Source organism: Lepidothrix coronata, unplaced genomic scaffold (genome assembly GCF_001604755.1).
Source record: "Lepidothrix coronata isolate B3197 unplaced genomic scaffold, Lepidothrix_coronata-1.0 Scaffold5, whole genome shotgun sequence".
In the NCBI taxonomy this organism is placed as follows: Eukaryota; Metazoa; Chordata; class Aves; order Passeriformes; family Pipridae; genus Lepidothrix; species Lepidothrix coronata.
In genome coordinates, this window is record NW_016690185.1 from 11,706,837 (window position 1) to 11,729,055 (window position 22,219).

Genomic DNA, 22,219 nt, shown 5'->3' on the forward strand with positions numbered 1-22,219 from the left:
GCTTCTGAATACAGCAGAAGTGTTTAGTCTTTTGTCAAGGCAAGGCCTAGACAGTTGACAGAACAGCAATATCTGGGCCTAAACCACAGAATAGGTCAAGAATTAGGTAAATATGTACCCTTTGTGCTCTGATGAAGTTGAAGATGATGAAGTAAGTGGTCCCAAAAAGACCCCAGACCCAATTCTCAGGGGGAGGGCCCGGGGCGGACCAGAGAAAAGGCCACAGGGTGGGCACATCTGGGATTGGATGGATGGTGTTATAAAATGTAACCTCTCAGGCACGGGGTGCGCGCGTCGTATACCATCTACTGCCTTGGCAAATAAACCCTTTCTTATCTCACCCCTAATTAACTGCTCCGGAGATTTTTTCAGCACCTAAAATACACTGGCAACAATAGCCCCTAAACATTGCAGCAGTCACATTTCCTAGCCACACTAGGTACATCCACACACAAATTCACATTGAGCACATGGTCTTTCAACTCTATTTTTCAATAGGTTCAATCCTCATCCCATTATTCCACAGGCAGAAAGTCTTAAAACTCCCTAGTGATAGCATTTTCTCTAACAATTGTAGTTCTCTTTTATCTGCCAGTTCTCTTATTGAAAATAACCGATTAATGACAATGAAGTTGAGATTGCTTCAAACTTTTGGCCACTCTGATATGTTTGGACTTCAGTTTGAAAATCAAACTAGAATTCAAACAAACAGTTTTACATTAAGATGAGGTTTTAAATTATACATAAAGCATTATTACTGAATGAAAACCTAGTTATCTCTGGGCAAATACTGCTTTATTTTTAGAATAACATGAAAATATAGAGAACATAATTTCTCCCTTATGATGAAACAGGTTGAATTCTAAGCAAAGCATATACTAATGGCTACAAGATTTTCCATTCGTTTCTTAATCATGGCATGCCATATCCCTTTTATCTTTCTTCAGAAACCACAGGACCATAGAATCATTTAGGGTGGAAAAGACCTTTAAGATCATTGAGTCCAACCATTAACCCAGCACTGCCAAGCCCACCACTAAACCATCAGTGCCACATCTACAAGCCTTTTAAATACCTCCAGGGATGGTGACTCAACCACATCTCTGGGCAGCCTATCCCAATGTTTGACAGCCCTTTCAGTGGAGATATTTTTCCTAATATCCAATCTAAACCTCTCCTAGCACAACTTGATGCTGTTTCATCTTGTCCTATTGCTTGTCACTTGCAAGAAGACGCTGCCCCCTGCCTGGCTACAATCTCCTTTCAGGCAGTTGTAGAGAGCAATAAGGTCCCTTTTCCCCAGGCTAAACAGCCCCAGCTCCCCTCAGCTGCTCCTCATAAGACATGTGCTCCAGTCCCTTCACCACCTCCATTGCCCTTCTCTGGACTTGCTCCAGCACCTCAGTGTCTGTCTTGTAGTGAGTGGCTCAGAACTGCCTGTAGTGCTGCACGGGGTTGTTGTGACCCAAGAGCAGGACCTGGCACTTTGCCTTGCTGAAACCTCAGACAACTGGCCTCAGCCCACTGATCCAGCCTGTCCAGATCCCCCTGCAGAGCCCAAATAACTGCACAGCTCTGAGGTCAGAGACCCAAATCACTAATCACGGCACTTAGTAATACTAGTTCAATGGTCGCCACTAAATAACCAAGAAATGCTTTTCCTGAAGGCTCAGAGAACTACAAGACTTGGAATTTTACACTGCTTAAAGAAGTAATCTATTATTTTGCTTGATTATTGGTTTAGCAACTAGTATTTAAGACCAACGCATTTTTAAAAAGATTGCTCCTATGAAAGTGAATCAGAAAGCAGACTCTGCATGAAGAACTGTCATCTTATCTTCTGAATCAATACTTACCAAACACAGTATCAACCTATCCAGCGTTACAATATTGTATTTCCACACCATGTCATTGAGAATCTCGATGCATTTATTGAGCTGCTGGCCTCCTGCAGAGGTAGAGAATTCATACACCAAGAAATCTGCAAATGTTCTGACATGTGCCACCAGAGCTCTGGCCCCAATTCTTTCTAACACCCTAGCAGGGAAGACAAAGAAAGAAAAAAAAAAGGCAATAAGAAGTTGTTACAGTTATTAATATATTTTTAACTGGTCTACTTCATACACGTTAGTGGGTTTTAACACAGTTGTCTTATTAAAAAAAAAAGGCAAAACTCCCTCCCTTTACTAAATTAATTGAAGAAAACCCCAAAGCAAAGCAAAAAAACCCAAACAACAGAATTCCAAAGTCTGAATACTAATCAGGAGAAATGCTTCAAGTTCACCAATTTCATCTGCAGTATTCTGCCCAGAACCCATGCTTTACTTATGCAATTTTAGTTATACACCTCTTAGGACAATCTTCTGCAACAAAACTTCATTTTTCCACGGTATGCACTTTAATACAGCCATAGCATTATTACACTATTTCCTCAATGCACTGAAGAGTAACACAGGCTATCATAAACACTGTTTCAACAGACCTAACAAGGATTGAAAAGAAATAAATATCCTTTTTACAACTGGAACTGATGCTGTTACTACCAAGAACAAATAAAAAAAACATAGGATTACTACTTCCATAATGAATTTTCATCTTAATCCAACATTTGTTTTTTAAAAAAATACTTGGCCTTTATCCATGCATAAATTATAAATAAATGTGTTATATTTTGTTTACTATTTAAGATTGTGTGAAACACTGCTATTACAAGTTAACTGATTAGTTCAAACACGTCATATCCTTGTTTCTCACCAGGAAAAATATGCATTGCAGACCAATCTTAAACACTGCACAATTATTATAGTATGCTGGCTAGTACCTAGTTCCACTCTCTTTTTTCATGCTCTGCATGCTCTGAATTAATTTAAAAAAATCAAGCTGTTACTGCAGAAGGCCTGTCTCCTCAGAACTGGGAATGTTGCTGTAATAAATTGAAACAGCATGTCTTTAAAGCTCACCTGAAGCCAATTTGATTAATGTGGTCAGTGTCTAACAGCATCTTCCATAGGAGACAAAGAAAAAGCGGGGATGAACCTTGAGCAGAAAAGTGTGTGATTATGTCATTTTCATTGGTCATAGACTTCCACTTTCGGTATTCTTCTTCCACATTCTTCTTCAAGTTAAAACGGCTTTCCTGAGGTACATTATTCTGCTTGAAGAACACCTGAAAAAAGTAGGCTTTGCTGTGACTGAGAGCCTATAGAACAATATTTGAACAGGTAAACTTTTAAGAGTTCTTACTTTCTTACGAGTTATTTCCTTTTACAATACAACCTATTAGGTAGGGTTGTTATTTCACCGTGACATAACAGTGACTGTTTCATCACTAACATGACAAACTGCCATAGAAAAAAAGGCTTCTCCAACTTTTTATTTTATTTTTTTAATTTTTAAAGCATCTGATTTGCCTTGCACCAGAAGTATCAGTTGACCAAACTTAGCCTAAGAATACTCCAGGGGAAGCTAATGCTTTTCTGAAGAAATAGCAATGTCACAATCATGCTGCATTCTTCAGGGACTTGAGATTAATGCAGTCTAGACAGGGGAAGAATCCCACCAACTCACAAAAGGCAAAGGATGTTGTTAAGAGGGTAAGTTCACTGTGTTTCCAGTTGTAAAATCATCAGTTTTAAACTATTACCTGCAGAGGAGCTGGAAAACAGCTTAGTGTATGTGATGCCCAGTTATGTGGAGTAAAACTCATGATAGTCTGCAGTATGTCTTTGCACCAAGTTCCCTGAATTGAATCAGAACCTGTGAAAAAATCTAGAAAATGGATCAATGATATTAGAATTTCACAGAAAAAACATTTCTTATTGGTATTCCTTTTGTCATCATATGCATCAAGGCTTTGCTAGTTCAACTCAGTTTCCATTTTGTCCAACTTCTCCCAGCCCTTTTCTTTGACTCTTATTTACTCTACAGAACCATCTGGATATTACCTTTCTTATGCTATTAACAATAAGAAAATTATTTTTAGGTTTTGAGCTAGAAATAAAGCAATCATGATTTTAACATTTTATATTTAATTTCCTGTAATGGCAGTAAGATAAGTTTCTGCTGATTAACTGATTAGATTTTTTTTAAAAATCCTGAGGAAGATAATGATGATGAAGTTGTCAGATGAGATTTTATATTGCTTTAAAAAGGCTTCTCAGAAGCACCTGTCCCAATTAAGTAGAAATAAAACAGAAGCCTCATTCCTCCAACCCTTGTGTTGATTTCATTAAAGGTTCAGAAATGGTTAAAAAAAACCAAACAAAAAACCCACAAAGAAGTCCTTTTCCTTTCAAATCACCTCTACCAGTCTTTGTGAATCAGTTGTTCTAACTCTCCAGCGACTTTCTAGACTAGAATCATAAAAAAGGAGAGAAAACATACCCGTCAAAGCTAACAAAAACCTGATCCATGTCATTGCACATTGTTAAAACATTAAAACACACCACAGAAGCTTCCCCTTCTCCCTTCCCCAAGAAAGGAAACCCAAAACACACACTACTTTTTCTTAAATGTAAGCTGTAGAGGCTTCCACATGAGCAGTACAGTTGCTGTGAATATTCTATGTTTTTTTTTCTAAATGGCATGTATCAGTAGTCAATCCAAATATTTAAAATAATGAAGCTAAAAATAAGACAGTAAAAAAACCCCAAACCCTAGTCATATGGTACCTCTGTGTAAACTTTTAAACAATGTCTGATTTCACTACGGCTTTAATAACAGCTTCTTGTCTAAATAAAAGTAGCTAGAAGTTAAGATTACACTTCTTTCAAAACCAGAAGTGCATGGAATATGTTTTATGACTAGATCATTTCCATGATATTCTACTGAATAGTATTTTAGAGAAATGGCTTGACCACAGCTTTTACTTGGATGTACTGCTATTACCTGTCACATGTGTTGCCCTTGCTAGAGTTAAGATCAAAGCCCTGTTGAGTTCTTCTGATTCTCCTGAAAGAACTGTTTTGGGATCACTGAGGAACCGTGTGAACTGCGGTTGGACTTCCGAGCTGCCCAAAGCTGTGATTAGCCTTAGAGCAGTGCTCTCAACACTGAAAGAAGGAAACAGTCCAGTTAGCAAATAATGTTTCTACTACTGCTTCTAAGGTTCCAAAATCACCTATTTTTCCTCCATTTTCTGCTTCAAATAATACAAATCCAAAAAGATTTGTTTTGAAAATTATGTTCTTAATCGTTTTGAAAAGTTTGCTTCTTCTACTGTTTAATAAATTTGTAATCAACTATTTCAGTACTTTATTTTTAAATAAAGCACTCAAAAGTAGATTTAGTGAAAATTCCAGCTGCAGAGCCCCTGAAAAAGAGCCTGAAGTCTCTCCAATTTAGAGCCCCCTCACTGTTACCTTTTGCACATCTTCATCTAAAGAAGGGTACACAGATGAATAAATATATGCAAAGCCAGAATAAAAAGGCATGAATAATGCATAGGAAGCTTCAAAGCTAACTACCACCTTGAAGCAGACAGCACTAAATTGTCCTTATTAAAGAAATGAGGAAGTTGAGGAAGTACAGCTTTTGATTAGAAGTACTTTTATTTCCAGTGCTTTAGATGGAAGTACTTTTCACACCAGGTAGTTTGAAGTAATTGAAAAGACTTTTATAACATTGTGTCTTTGAAATACCAAAGCCATAGATAAGTTTATTCCATTTTTGTTGCATGCAGTGCTTATTAAAAGTGACTAACATCTGTATTTCAGATTAAGATGACTAAACAAGAGTGAGGTGAATAAAGAGAGCAAGACCTTGAATTTAAGGAGAAACTTGTTTTAATTTGTTTTCTTTATGCTTGATAAAGGATACGCAACTGGGCAATTTGAATTTGGACTAAGAAACTGAGAATCCTGGTCCAGTGGAAGGTGTCTCTGCCCATGGCAGAAGAATTGGAACTACATAATCTTTAAGGTCCCTTCCAACCTAAACCATTCTATGACTCTATGAATTCACTGTGTAATTAAGATTTTCTGGGTATGAACTGATAATAATGAAGTTGCTCTGTCTCACATACTCCTACAAGATTTATTGTACTCTGAGAGTGAATGGACACTATTTTCTACAACTTTTCTACAATAAACCCCAGATTCTACATAGAAACTGAGTCTCATACTCTTCAGCTTTGTTAACAGTAAGTTACTCTTAAAGCTTTTCCCTGGAATTATCTCCATAACCACTCCAGAGCTTCTCTAACCAGGTTTTCCATCTTTCGTGTATTTAAATTAGCCACTGTTTTATGCATTGTTTACGCTGATATAAGACACACACCTTGATGGAAGTACTCATGTCCCGTTTAAGCACAGTTCTCACGGGATTATGGCTAAATATGGCAAACGTCACTCACCACAGATGAAGCTGGTTCTGATTAGTCTGCGGCACAGCAGCCAAGGAATGAAGATGGCTGAGGAGCTGGACTCTGTAATGAGGCTGGATGTGATGCATCCGATAGCTAAACATTTCTAGCAGAGTATGCAAAATTCCCCATGCGTGAGATTTGAACACTGTTGGCAGGAGCTGACCTTATGAAAAAAATTTTGTTAAGTAAGTTTTAGAATGGATCACACTTTGAAATACAACTACAGAGTACACTGGTGTTATTAGGCTGCAAGGCACATATTTGATTTGAAAAATGTACTACCTCCAAAGAGCATGTGTGCAAGTGCTGTCTGAAGATGCTGTAAATGTATAGAGCTTAATAATTTTTTGAATTAACATATACAGCAGACATGCAAATTATTTTAATGAGGGCGATTAAGTATCCCGTGTATCTAATTAGGTAACTTTGCTTACAATTTTCCATTTAGCATGTTTTTGCACAATGCAGCATAACTAGGAAGGTCTTGACCATACAATAATGGCATAAATGGACAGCAGCACATTCATCTGAAATTTACTGCAGCACTAAGACAACTTTTACAATTTCTTTTATATTAAAATAATTTATATATGCTGCATCATTATATTTTCAGTTTTATTATGGTCTCTAGTTGCCATTAAAAGAAAATACTACTTAACAAAAGGAAGGGGGGAAAAAAAAGGTTTTCTTTCTTACTGATAAAGCCTTTGATGCCCAAGGATTCTATTTCCATATAAACCAAAAGGCGACTATAGGTTTCCACAAGAGCAGGAGCCAAGGCCACACTAGATTTTGCATGGGCCAACTTAATCACCCTTGTAGCTATGCTATGAATTAGACTGAGGAAAGAAAGAAAGTGTTTTTCAATCAAAAACATGGACTTGAAATTTAAGAAATTTATTAACTAATTAACAGATCCATACACAACATGTTCAGGCACAGGAAATCTTTCTCATGATAATTAGCCACAAACAGATTTATGGGTTTAAAAACAGAAAAAACTATCTGCATACTGTACCTCATTTTGGCATGAACTGTGAGTGAATCCAAGAGGTTCATTGGCAAGGGGGTAATAGACCCTGATGCCGTACAATTAGTCCCTGGAAGAGGTGTTCTCATGTTGCCATTTCCATAAATAGTCTCTACTAGTACACCCATTGGCAAAGTGAAACACTCTGAATTGGTTGAATAAGCATTGCACAACAAGGCAATTTTGTAGTCATTCATCTGTAAACTTTTATTCCTTAAACTCTGTTGCAAAAACCTGCGTACGGAAGAGGTTAAACATTAGGCAGAAAGAATGCACAGACATTCCAAAAATACCATCACAATAACCTCAGTCGAAAAAATCCATTATAAAATAGTAGAAAAAATCAAAATAGTTGTTAATTGCACCACATCAAAAGAACTACAGCTTATGCCACAGTTTCATTGTGTTACAACTTTTCTATATTAAACACCTCAGCAGATAAATACACTTTAAAAACCACCTTTCAAGACGAAAACTTAACCCAATGTACTGCTTATCCACACTTTCCAAACCACAGCATAACAAAACCAGTCAATTTACTTTCAGATTCTCCATTAGCAATAAAGACTTATTATTCTGCAATAAAATATATCATTTCCATTAGCTGGATGACAGCATTTCCCTTTTTATGAAATATTTTGAGTTTGAACTTTGTCTTTTTGAATGACTTTGAACTCATTCCTTTGATAACCTTTATACAGCATCCCATCACACAATACATTCTGAATACAGACTTGGAACTTCCTATTTCATTACGTCTAGGCACAAATCAAAACATAATAAAAAACCCGCACTCACTCGTGGTGAAGTTTGAGAGAATGAGGAATGGGAATCTGTAACTTGGAGTTGTCACTATGGGCCTTCCGATTCAAATGAATCCAAATGCAGGTCATTGCAAAAGCATGAGTTGACTGGGGTTTGTTAATATCAGGTACAGGAATACACTAAAGAAAGAACACATGAATGTGACAAATCACATGGATTAATGTGCAGAAAACCGACTTAGATAGACAGTATTCACAAGGTCACGTTTTTCTTTTTTTCTGACCTGCAGCACCATAAGGAACATTTTTAAAGAACGGATTCTACCCTCATCATTGTATGCAATTTTAAATCAAGAGCTCTGGAAGAGACCTGGACCTCAATAATTATTCTGAAAAACACTCAAACCAAACAAATTATCTACGACTTTGGCAAAAGGAAATTCATGCTTAGAGTATACAAATTCCACACATATATAGTTACAAAGTATGCGCTTTTCCTCTCAGCCTCACGCATACATTATTCTGAAATCAGTTATGCTATGTGCTTCCATAGTAGGTACTCAGTGGTTCACCAGTATTTTCTGAAAAATCTAAATTGTTCAGCATCACAGTTAATCCTTAAAGACTAATACATTTCTTATGAAAAGGTAGAAATACACCCCCAAATTAAAAGTTTTGGATACAGACTCAGGTATATTACTGCCACTGGAAAAGGCACTCTGGCTCTCTCCTTTTGCCAACACCAGCATTTCTTTCCCTTTGATACAGTTCCTACTGCACAAGCACCACTGGCTGCACAAGTGAGACCACCACTGCATAATCAACAGGACTGCAAGACAGATACTTGTAAGAGCAACAGCCATAGATAACATTTAAAGTGCTTGTGAAATTGAACCCTAAGAAATGCCCTAGTCACACAAAGACTTTAAACAAGTGTAACTCGGAGCCATCACTACAGCTAAAGTAAGTAGTCCCATCACTCTTCCCGTATTTTATGCTGACAAAAGCAACTGCAAGCTCCTGACACAAATTGTACCAAAGAATTTCTGTGAGTCAAAACTAATATATCGGGGAAAAAATTGTTACATATCAGTTTGATACACCACACATTCGTATTATCATAACCACTGACCCAAAGCAGAAAGCACTATGAAAAGAGTTAGCAATCACACTTCACAGTGCTATCATGATGAAAGTTTAAGAACTTCTAACTGTCCCTTCTAGAGGAATGTATAAAGCATGACTAGGATTGGATCTGTCCCAGCAGAGTGAATTTTAACTAACCACTCAGTTCTTTGCAACTGAAGGTGTCTTTCAGTGTACTATTCTGTTACAGCTCAGATGTAACAATAAAATTACACGTTTTTCCTTAATAGTCTCCTTAGTGCTTCAACAAACTCCTCAAAACTTTAGTCAAACCAAAGTCAAGGAAGAGAGGAGTCAACATAAGTTTTTTCTTGCCCCTAAAAACAAACATGTTCACATGGATAGGAAATCCAAGTAAATCCTAAATCCTAAAAAAATCATTTAATTATGAAGCATCTCTCTTCAACTATGCAGCACGTATGTGTTTTAAGAGTGACTCAAGAATGATAGTAATACTGACATAAAGGTCCCAGTTGAATTAAAAATTAGAGACTTACTTCTTTCTCAGGATACAGGAGATCAAAAAGCTTCATAACTGGGAGGAAGTCAGCCAGTGCATTCTTCTGGATGCTGCCAGAGATGAACTGGAGGAGCACCCACATTAAGTGGTCTCTCCCCTTAATGAGACCACGGCCTGCCAACTGTCAAAAACATTCAGTAACAGATAAATACTGCACACAGGAGAAAAATCACTGCAAAGATTCCTATAAAAGTACAAGGGCAGACTAAAACAGTTCCAGTAGATATCAGCGAGAATTTTATAGCAGGACTTCAGTAGAAATGTACATCATGTTTCCAGAAAGAAGAGAAACAGGTACATTAGTTGTAACACACAAACAGACTCTGAGAGAGGCAGAACAATTAATGGTAAGATTTAAAATGCATTTAACTCTTGAGGATCACTGCTTTAAAAAATTAGCAACACTTAAATACTATCTTAAATTGTCACCCTGCAGCCTTGTAGTGAAGTACAGTATTGTCATTAGCATCAGGCCACAGGTTTTATAAACTCTTTCTATAAAGGAAGTCTCTGAACCAGAACAACTTGGGCTTGCTTCATCTGCACTCATGGATTTTTTTGTGTGTGTGATTTAATTTACCTGTAACAGCAATTCTCTAACAACCAATACACTACTCTTATCTTGCTTGCTGTAGTGTTATATTAGATTTGTTCAATTGTTTTGTGTCATGACTATTGTTTTTATGGTTTATCAATAGTAATTACAGAAAAACAGCCCTGGTAAAATTAATTTTAGGGATAACAAAGAGAGCAGAGAACTACAATCCACCACCAGTAAAACATAGCATACAGAGTTACATTTTTATGTAACATGGAACTGAGGACAAATGAAGATGGAGCAATATGTGGTGCATGTTAGAAGCTGTATCTAAATAGCCACAAGTTAATCCTATAATGAGAAGAAAGAACACCCCCTTCCTACCATCAACAGCATACAGCTCTCTAAGCAAAGAGCTCAGGATGTTGCTGACTGACAAAGAGCTCAGGATGTTGCTGACTGACTGTAACCGCTCATTTCCCTTCTCAGGACTGGCATCACCACCCTTAGAACTCAGAGAGGCATTGAGCACCAGAGAAAAGGGCAAATACCAGTATCAGTTTTAATGGAATTATTATTATTATTATTATTATTATAATAACTTGGGAGTTTGATTGTCAGTATCATTGTAATTGGACAAATTACCTTTGATTAGATTGCTTTGAGTTGACTGAATAGACAAACAGCAAGTTCCCGCATTCATTTACATGGCATGTTTTTCAGTCCACAGACAGGGTGTTCATTGTTTTAAACTCAGTTGTAAACTAGATGCAACAGCACAGTACTTGGATCTTCTGAATTATGCCAGTTTATTCTAGTTATTTACACGTTTTGAATCCAAACACAATGCAACATCCTATATATGAATATACTAAATCCAGACCTAGCTCACAGCACCGTAACTTGAGAATCTGACTTATTCCTATACAGCACAATATTAAAAATTTAGTTAATTCTTGCACATAAGGTACTTCTTGCAGGGGTGTGCGACAATTTTTTAAAACATACTTGTTTCGTTTTTTAAATCCCTCTTACCACGTGTGAGCGATACAAACAATTTACCTTTTGATGGAGCGACAGGACCATATGGGGAAAACTTGCAAACTGAAAGAGCACAAAGAAAATGAGCTGGCTGGAGAGATGCTGCCACAGAAGCTGACTGGTTCCACCATCATCAAACTTCTCTTCAGTCTCAGATCGTTCCATGGCATACACCACAAGATCCACCAGCTGGTCCTCCAGCACAGGGCAACGTTGCTTGTGCTGTAAGGCAGAGATCAGATACAGTATTCCAAAAGCCTTGCCATTAACTCCAGAACTTGCACAGTTGAAGTTACAGTACAGTATTTTGAAAGAAGGCTGGGAAGCATGAGATGAAGTCTGAATTTAAGTTAAGGATAAGTCAGTGTATTAAAGCTGCACTATGTTACAGGTCACAATGACTTTTACATTTTATCATACATTACATAATTGCCTACTCAGTTCCAAAGCACAGCTCATCAATGCACAAATAACATCTGGGGATTTTGTGGATTTTTTTTAACAAAGTCAAGCAGAATGTTATTTCTTTGATCTTGCATTCACAGAAAACAAAGTCTTTTAATGCACAGGTAGAGGTTCTTTTGTTTGTTTTGGATTTTTTTGTTAGTTTTTTTTCCTTCCTTCTTTTCAAAAGTAGGGCTCACCACAAAGAAAAAGATGTATCACCTATATCACCAAATGCAGAGGAAATATCCCAATACCTGATGTAGGTATTTAATACTATTCTCTTTTTCACTCTCATTTTGGGCTCACCTATAGCCTACCAACTTGCAGCAGAATTAACATCTGGTCATTACCCGTATAATTAGATGTTGTCCTATTGACACAACGCCACAAGTTACAAGACAGCATCAAAAAGGCTTGAAAATTAATCAGTGGTATGTTCTACATACTATGAATAGAAATTACATCTCATAGTGATGAGCTCTTCGGATGTTTGACTGCCACAATCTTCACATTGAGCTACACAAACCCAGAAATAAAGATACACACCATCTCTGATAACTTCTAGTAACAATCAAGTAAGGAATGCATTACATATTCAGATACACATTAATACAGATGTATGTAAAAGAAGGCCCACTACCTGTGACGATTATAGATCTTCAGTTGAAAACCATCAAACATAATGTCATATGTTACAAGTTCTTTAATGCAACAACCTTTTCTTATTACTCTGCATTTGTATTGTTACACCCATACAATGTACTGTTACTAAGGGCAAAAACTTTTTGGGAATTAAACTTACTTGAGAAAGTGCTAGCACTTTGGAAATAATCTAACCTGTTTGTTTCAATGCAATCTGTATTCCAGAATGGTCACATTTATTTATTCATTTATTTGGGCTGATGCCTGTAACATAATGCAGCCTTAAAGAAAAAATTATTACTTTAATGATACAAAAGAAAAGGAGCTGAGCTGCTCAAACTCTAAACATGAAAATGCAGTATCCCTTTCTAGAGGTAAAAAGGTGTTTGTAAACAAGTTTTAAAATATCACCCAAATACTAATAAAACATTTTAGGGATGCCTTAGATGAGTTCTTTGACTTACTAGCCAGGCAGCCTAAAAAAACCCTTTTAACTAATAAAGATATAATAAAAGTAAAGAGAGATGCTGAAAGGAGATGCTTGTTCTACCTTCATTGATGGTAGTCTTTTGCTTTGAAAAAAAAAAAAAGATTCTCTTCAATTAAAGACAGAATGGAAGAATTGGAGAAGTCGTCAAAACACAGTGAACAGCATCCCCTATTGCATGCTCTTCGCCAGCTCAAAAGTGCAGAAAGCTACAATTCCAGCTGTGCTTTCTTGAAGCATGCTTAACACAAACCTCTAACTAGAACAGAAAGCATCAATTATACCTTTTCTTCCAGAACGCCACGTCATTATCACAGACCAACCATGGTACAGGTTTACACAGAGCAGTGTTATCACCATCAAGTCAGAATACTTCGGGTCTTTTGTAGTTCATTTTTTTTCCCCCTCCCAAAGCAACTAATTATGAAGCAGAGCAGGGTGCAACAGACAACACTAAAGACTAGTTTATAATCCAGCATGCAAAACTACTATGTACAGGGCTTGAAATTTAATAGTTTTCTAAGCACTGGGTTAATGTCCAAAAGCCTAATCATGTTAGGCTATACGAATTTAGAATAAAGTTATTGAAAGAATACAACAGGAAAAATAATACTGTTAAAAAGAGAGCCAGAATTTCCAGTAGGACTTTTCATTATTATTATAATTCTAAGATTGGGAAAAGTTTAAGAGCAAGAAAATTTAAAAAATTAATTCAATCTTTTATTCTGAAAATCTTACTTTTATTGCTTTAAGAACAATCTCCAGTAAGAAACATAGCAGTACTTCATGTTCTATCTTCATTAATTTAATTTTCTGGGAATTTTTTTTCTGTATTTTCAGTGAATATACATTTTTGCACAGATTTTGTATTTGTAATTTTAGAACACTCAGAAATAAAATACTGGCTGCACAGGAATTTGCAGGATTGGGTCCTTGTTTTATTAATTGCTCACAACTGAAAGAACATCTCAGTATATACTGAGATGAATAATACAGGTGAGAGCTGATTACCTTTATAAATAAGTAGGAATTCATGTTATGGTATGGCTTAAGTAAAACAAAAACAAGCAACAAAAAACCCCCAAACACAGTTCTGGATTGCATATGGAAAAATATAGCATTCAAAATCACTATGCTTTTCTCCTAAAGAGAAAATAATTCAATTTTTTATAATTTGGTTACACAAACACATATTCTCCATTTTGTCCTGAAAATAACATTTAAAAATCTGATGAATAACCTAATGGAAAAAAATTATTAAACCATAAAGAAATACAGTGGGGGGCAAAAACAGCTACCATGACACTTTAATTTCTTGAGACTAGCCCTCTGATGATGGAGTAGTGGTGGTACTTTAAGTGGATCAAAGCTTCTATTGGATGGTGGTTTGTTGTTCTTATGTGAGTTCGGATTTTTTCTTTTTTTTGTTTTTTTTGGGTGGGGTGGTGTCTAGGTGGGCAAGGTTAGCATTAGGTTCCTTCCTAAAAGAAAAGTATTTTAAGAAGTCGGTAAGGCTGGCTGACAGTTATGATAGTTTTTGAATATTTGAATATTTTAAACAAACAACATTTACTATACTTAAGAAATGGATTCAGAAGACCAAATCACAGAGACCAAGATCCCTACAATAGTAAATGGATAAATGATATCTCCAAAAGTCCAATTCAAAATGCCTGAAGTAGTTAATACAAGACAGAACGACTCCCACACTTCCATTTTCCAAGACTGCATTCTACAAAAACACAAAACCTTAAAGCTCATTCTTTGTATTATGCTTGATTCTATTTCTACCAAGTTTGGTAGCCATTCTCAAGTTTTCCTCATTAAAAAATGGAGTAAGTTTCAACAAGAAACTTGAGTGTTCTCAATGCACACCCCTACAGTCAGAAATATATAAAAATAATCACCCCCCCTTAAATTATTTGCCAGGTTAACATGGGTAATATTGGATAGTAAGATCCCAGCTATTTTAAACATAAAAGTGAAAGGAAAGTAAATTTTTGAATATTGCATTCTGTCATTCCTTTCACAATGCATGGACAGACAGGAAATAAACAACAGCTTCCCCAAGCTAATTATCCTGGTTTGTAGCTAGGAGAGAATACAATTACACATTCACCTGAACAGATTATGGCATAGATAATTTCCTACTCAAAGCTGCAGATCACCACTGCTGGTTGAAAAGGTGGCCAACCAAATATACTATTTAAAGAGCAAAATCATTTAATACAACTGCTGCTAATTAAAACTTTGTATAACATTACAGAAATAAGACACTTGAAAATTATCTTCTCTTTCAAATATTTCCCAAACCAGAGAAATCAAAGTAACAAAGCTTGTGACTGTTTAGAGGACTACAGTAAGATTGTAACTGCAATTATGCAAGCTAGAATGGCTTTTTATTCTTCATGTAAGTGTGTACATACAGAGAAAGTAAAGATATAAACAAAAACATCCAAAGTGACTTCATGTCCTTAAGACATTACTTAAATTCCATTTTAAGAACCAACTGTAGGATCCCTAAACTAAATCTCAATCTGGTATCAGTGCACTAAGATATTTTGAACTGTTAATCATTTTCAAAAAAATAGATAGTTACATAGTTCAAAAAACTTATTAAAAAGATAACTAAGAATCAGGAGTAACACTCCAGCTAGTAGCAGAATATAAATTGACATAGAATCACAGAATCGTTTAGATCGCTAAGATCAAGTCTAACTGCAAACCACGATAACAGACATGATAGAATACAGTTTAAATCTCTACTTCCTATAGACTAATTCAAACAGGTATACAAGAGTACGTACTATCCCACACAGAAGTACACAGTAGCAAAAACTCCAAGTCCCCAGACACCAAGAGAAGACACATTTTGAAGTCCATATTATTACATCTGGACTCATAGCCATACAATTGACAAGGGTATTAGAAAACCTCAGCCCACAAGAAAACTTAGAATCCTGAAAGGAACACGTGAATCTATAAATATATGAAATTTTACCTTCATTTTTTACCCTGCAAAGTTAACAGGACAGCTGGATTTGTATGTTTTTTACACAACAAGAGATGGCTTGAATGAACAGTTTTCTAACATAGATCTGCTTAGTTAAGACTGAACCACAAAATTTCGTTGTTCATCTTCAAGAATATTTGAGAACTAGGACAAATCTGGCTGAACCATACCTAGATTCTGATGCCAAAAGATTCAAATGAAGGCTCCAATCCTGCAACTGGATCTGTGTAAATAGTTGACAGGGCATACAAGCAACTTCACATAAATAATTAATGATCATAAATAAATAATGATCATTGCTTTGAGGTGTTTCTGTATTTATTTTGAAACAAACGTGGCACTATTTGCATTTCTATTATAGCAACAGTTCATTTCTGCAGGTTATTTCTCTAACAATAAAATACAAAAATTATTAACCATTTTACTGAAAGCATTGATATAGTTACACAATTTCTGAAAAGCATGCTACTATTTTTGTCAGGTGGCTACATTAACAAGCTTAGCTATAACATGAAGTTAATTTGTACCCAAAAGCAGTAAAATTTCAATGTTTTCCACAGTTTCAAGCAGAGTATATTAATGTTTAAATGGAACGTATTTCCTATTCTATACCACTACACCATTCACCTCTATATTTGTATTTTTAACTCACATATCTTCAACTCAACATATCTTCAACTCACAAATTTTCAACATCATTATGCTGGTGTAATCGTAGCAGCACAGCTATAGTTCATGTTCTGTCAGCATTTCCTTTATAAGCTACATTCTTCACATTTGTTCCTTGGCCATAAAAATTCACGCCAAGATGAAACTTTGTGTAGGAATTCCTATACTAGTAAACAAATTTTAAGGAGTATAGATTAATATGGTAAAGTAGAAGTTAAAACCCAGCATTTTTAACATAAATGTTTTTTGACCTGAAAGCACAGACCACCCATAGTTAAAAGAATAAAATGGGTTCAACATATTTTTTGTCTAGATCTTGTATAATTTACCAGCTACAGGACGGATAGAGGAATAGTTTGGTTTATTAACCCAATGCAGACACAGAAATAGACACACAAATACTACTCATTTAAACAGGAAACCTAGCAGCTCATTTTCAAGGTTTAACATTTCAGCTGCTTTAAGATTCTCATATATAACACAAAGTACTGTTTGCCAAGATGTAGGAATCTGCTCATTCAAAAACAGTCCCAATTCAGAAAAAGCACCAGTGTACTTCACTTACAATGGGAAATATACACAAGGTTTCAGGATCATGTAAATTTTATAGTCAAGTTACAAATCTGAAAGAAGTTTCTTAAATGGAAACACTGACACAACCTTCACTATAGTATTGCAAACAGCAACGCTATTTCATAAATCTTATTTTTTAAAGTAGGTGTGGAAATTTTTAGTGTAACAAGGGATAAACTGTAAATATAACACCAATAATTTCAAATTTCAAGCAGAAGCCCACTTCGTTGATTTGCTCAGGCGTTTTATTTATTTTAAACAAGTAGTCAAAATTTTAAGGAACTACTTTTTGTGTGGTATTCTGCACTACTTTTCTTTCACCTAGCTTGGGGAATATTATAATTGCCTGTTGGTAAGTTTTTTACAGAGGCTTCCTAATGATAAGAAAATTCCACTAGTAAACCTTTTTCTTTTTAAATTATGTATTTACAGCTTTATAATTTTACACTTAAGTCCAGTGGTTGTTTTTCCACCTGCTTAAGGAAAGAAATTTTGAACTAAGCATCTCTCCTCATCTGAAAATTCCAGCAAAGTAAAAAGTTATGACTGGTAAGAAAAACAGTAACAGTCCACTCCAACAAAAATTTGAGGATCAAAGGACCACTGACTGTCAGCTTTCTGCTACATCTCTCATATCTCTAGAGATCTGCAGTGAGAATCTGCCCTTGACTAATAGTCCTGCCAATTTCAAGCCCTGCCTGTACATGTATTCTCTAACTGGAATCAGTGGCTACAAAGCGGCCAGCGTATCGTTAGTCACAATACAACAGTAAGGTTGTGAACATACCTGAGCAATGTTCAAGGTCTAGAGCATTGGAGGATGGGCAGGACAAGACAGGACAGAACAAAAATAAAGGAAGAAAAAAAGAAAAGACAAAACAGTGACTATGAGGCCAGCCTCAAGGATCCCCAAGTCAGACTAAGCCCTCCCATTCTAAGGTAAAAAAAGAAAAAATGTTAACAAAACAAAACCCAGCTTTCAACTACTCTAGTACTATAACATGCCAATATAACAGAGTACAACAATGCTTTAAAAACTAATGAACAATAACCAGTCTCCTACTGTCTGTCAAAGGTGTACTTGAGGCTGGCCTTATAGGAAAAAAAAGCAATGCAAAAAAAAAATCATATTTTAAATCTCTACTTTTCAATTTAACATTCGTAAAGCAATATACAAATGATAGGAATAACAGGTCCAATTAACCTAATATGATCTCATAAAAAAATAAAAGTAAATTAAAAAAATCACTCTCTGTACCTAAACTGTTTTGCTTAGTTAGCTATAGCAAAGAAAAGAGAAAAAGAATAGTGCAGATTCTATGCAGAATTAAATCATGTTACAGCACAGTACAGTACCTGCTTATTCAGACCTAGCATATTGCAGACCATATCCCTTGAATACGGTTGTTCCAGCACATATCTCAACAAAGCAGTCTGTGGCTCAAACAGATCCTTTAAAAAGAAACAAGCAATCACATACAAACATATATTGCCTCAAAATTATGTTTAATACTGAGTTTATGTTTAACAGAATTAAACAATGTAAGAGTGAACGTTTAATTTATGCAGATATGTATTATCTGGCAAATTGTCTTGGTCTCTGATAACCAAAAGGAGGAAATAATCACAGCTCTTAAGAAGTGGCAGATTTTATGAGGACCAAGCACAAGTACATTGTTCACCCAATAAAAGGATAGAACAGCCTTGAACTCAAAGGAAACAAGGTAAGAAAACTGAGGAAACACATGACCAAAGTGCACAAAAATCACGCGTAGTGTGAAGAAATCAGATGTGGAACAACTGCTCACTTCATCTTTCAATAGCTGAATAACATTAAAGAAAAACATTATCTGAAGCTGGGTACAAAACAAACAGAAGGAGTGATTCCTCAAGCAACATGAAGTTGAAATATGGCACTCCTTGTCAAAGGAATGTTGAGGATGCTAAAAGCTTAAAGGGGCTCAAGAAGAGTCTGAACAAATATTTGGAAGATGAAGGTTAACTAAATACACAGAAATCACATCATTTTGTGTATTTCCTGAGACAGATAATTGCTGTAGATTATGAACACTATACATGTTAATAGAGACACTATCTTTATATCCTTCCTCAGACAGGATACAGGGAATGGGATGCTGGACAACGTGGATTTCTGTCCTGATTCTTTAGAGTTTTTAAGTTCTTTTAGTACACCACTATTTCACACTCAAGAGTTTTAAGTTCAAACAAGCTAACTTAAATATAAATTTGAATTGTAAAATTATCTTTTTTATGCAATGATGAAGAGCACAGAAAAGATGAAATTACCATTCCATTGTCTTCCACATAGCCACTGCTTAATTACTTTTCCAATCAACTCTGTGTTCTCACTTGCTCTCTCACACGCACACACCCACAAAGTACATTAAATTATGTCTCATGTTCTTCAGTATCCTGGGCAGCAGCTGAAATTCCCCTCCCCCCAAAAAATTATATAGAAGTTTCATATTTATTGAATATAACATATTTAAGAAGTTTAATAAGGCATACCTTATCATATGGTAAGAGACCTTTCAAAGGAAAACGAAGAGTTGTAGGATCCAGCTTCCATGAGTTACACATGGCACCTGAGTTATTTACCACAGGAAGGAGACTACAGCGACCTACATGCAAAGAAACATAAATTCTAAACCAATGAAACTGGCCTATTCCCTAGTCATTTTGATGCAAAAACTGGCCTCAGACACTTTTATGCTCTCGTTAAATTTCCACTGCTTAAAGCTTTTGACCATAGGATTGCTTCAGGCTGATTTTATTTATCTAACCAATTTTCAACTAGCAAAATATCTAAGGAGTAAAATCCCCATTTATTCAGATTAGGTACCTTAAAAATAAAAATATTTGCAAATACCAAGCTAAAAGTACCTTTTTAAGTTACCAGAAGACTGTTCCCTTGCCACTGCTTGACCTAGGGATTTGATTTCGGTACACTGACGCTTTCCACAAAGAAAATGCCATCATAAATCTAATTATATAATCTAGTCTTACAATTTCCCTTCATTCCCCCTGTGGGTAAGATTCTGTTCAGCAAACGAGTCAAATGTAGGGGTGTGTATTCCAATTACACTCAGTGGAAATCTAGTCAATTCAGTCAGCGTAGACCAATGTGATTCAGCTGATCACACATGAAGTGTTCTGTAAGCTAAATTTACACTTGTTAGTCAGTGTAGATTAGGCACCTGGGATTTAAATAAGGCACCAAGCACACCTGTATATCAGCATCTAAATTTAGGTGCTTCAATTTTGACTTTTGACAGTTCAAATTCCATGACTTCTATTATCCAAACTGGCCATACTATTACCAGATAAACCAAAAAGTAAATATTTATTTCTTCCCTTCAACCATAACTATACAACTCATTTACACATAACAATGCTTGGAAAAAGTTGTGTGCGATCCCCATGAGTCATATAAATAAAAGCTATGCCACACTTTCAATACAAGAATAACTACAAGCTTCTGAAACAAAATGCTTTGAAACATTAGAGATGAATTTACATTCTTAATCTCTACACTGAATAAGCTCAGCTGCAATAAAATCTAAGAAAGAAGGTAGCTGTTATTAAACTACTTCATTCTCAAAGAAAACATAAGACACTTCTATCTTCTGAAGAAAATGAAGCAAGCATCACAACTAAAACAGCAAATTTTGATCACCAGACTTCTAACAATAAATGAAGCTGAGCATTTCTTTCACAGAAAAGTAGAACCAGAACTTATATGAGCAAGGAAATGTTCACACAGAAGCCTGCAACAACAGAGTGAGGGCTGAGCAGCTACAAAAGGTGCAATGGAAGTTGAAGTCAGAAAACACCCCATGACTAACACACCAGTGGATATGTATTAACTCAAAATCCCTGAGCCAGAAAACCTACAATTTTCTTAACGTTTACAGTACTTAGAAAACATGACCATGTAACAAGTGGTTAACACTTAGTAGTTAACACTTCCATTACCAGGTTGTAGCAAAAAATTATTTTGATCTCATCAATACGAATTTTTCCCTTCAAAACAAAAACTGAAGGGAATCAAGCTTGAGAACTGACAAGAGTAAAGACATTTCATGAAACAAAAGACCTGAATCATTTGACTTAGATGATATATGTCACTAAGGGTTATAAGAAACAAAATAGTTCAAATAAATTAATTTATTTTAAAGTCATTAATTAAGTCATTCTCTTACCACAAATGGAATTTATCCTTGCTGTAGGTCTGAAGGTATCCACAAAATCCGATACTAAATTACCTAGTAACTGGGTGAGAAAAGGAGGAAAAAAATAAGAATTTAAGTTCCAGATAATGATAAGGAGCATTTAAGACTCAATACTTTACACATTCTAATAAAAATAAAGGAATCTACTAAAATAACTAGCTTCCTATAGATTTCAACAAGTCAGAAAAATCATTCAGAACCTAAAATTACAAAAGAAAAAATGTGACATTAGAAAGAAGGTGCAGGAAGCACTCTTCTCAACTTGCACTCAAGCAAGAGTTTATATAAGAACTGCTTCTCCTATGCAAACTATATTATTTCAATGCATAACACTTAGTAACAGATGATTTAAGGCAAGCTATAATTCCTGTTCATAATACACCTGTTTACCTCTGAATAACAACTCCATATAGACAACTGACACAGATTAGTACACTCTAGTTTAAATCTTGTCTCAAAAGTCAGTAATAATTTTCCCACTAATTCAAGGGAGTCCAGATTTTATCCTTTTTGTGACACCTATTTATTTTAACAGAATGCAAAATTAAAAACTGGATCAATATTACTTTTTTTTTTTTTGAAACAGTGAGCATTTTCATGGCATCAAATATTTTTGTATCACTGAATTTAAACACAGCTGCTTCTGCAATCATATCAAGCCTGCCACTTAATTTATATGACTAAACACAGAGCTTACTGTTGAATGCATGATTTTAAATCTCCATGAAAAAA

The 22,219-nt window shown here is 35.5% G+C and overlaps 1 protein-coding gene across 2 annotated transcripts in view; it reads right to left on the reverse strand.

Moving 5' to 3' along the window:
- The window catches only part of MED23 (mediator complex subunit 23), a 37,229-nt gene that overhangs the window by 10,357 nt on the left and 4,653 nt on the right, over positions 1-22,219 (reverse strand). Inside the window, exons 8-21 of one of the 2 annotated variants that reach the window (XM_017829214.1) lie at positions 21,458-21,527; positions 19,764-19,876; positions 18,591-18,686; positions 18,022-18,039; positions 11,425-11,625; positions 9,802-9,945; positions 8,193-8,338; positions 7,383-7,628; positions 7,061-7,203; positions 6,353-6,527; positions 4,888-5,051; positions 3,644-3,768; positions 2,961-3,166; positions 1,857-2,037 (exon numbers count right to left, since the gene is read on the reverse strand). In XM_017829214.1, the coding sequence (XP_017684703.1) occupies positions 1,857-2,037; positions 2,961-3,166; positions 3,644-3,768; positions 4,888-5,051; positions 6,353-6,527; positions 7,061-7,203; positions 7,383-7,628; positions 8,193-8,338; positions 9,802-9,945; positions 11,425-11,625; positions 18,022-18,039; positions 18,591-18,686; positions 19,764-19,876; positions 21,458-21,527 (2,028 nt within the window). The remainder of the gene's footprint in view (positions 1-1,856; positions 2,038-2,960; positions 3,167-3,643; positions 3,769-4,887; positions 5,052-6,352; positions 6,528-7,060; positions 7,204-7,382; positions 7,629-8,192; positions 8,339-9,801; positions 9,946-11,424; positions 11,626-18,021; positions 18,040-18,590; positions 18,687-19,763; positions 19,877-21,457; positions 21,528-22,219) is intronic. The other variant, XM_017829224.1, reaches the window with a different exon arrangement.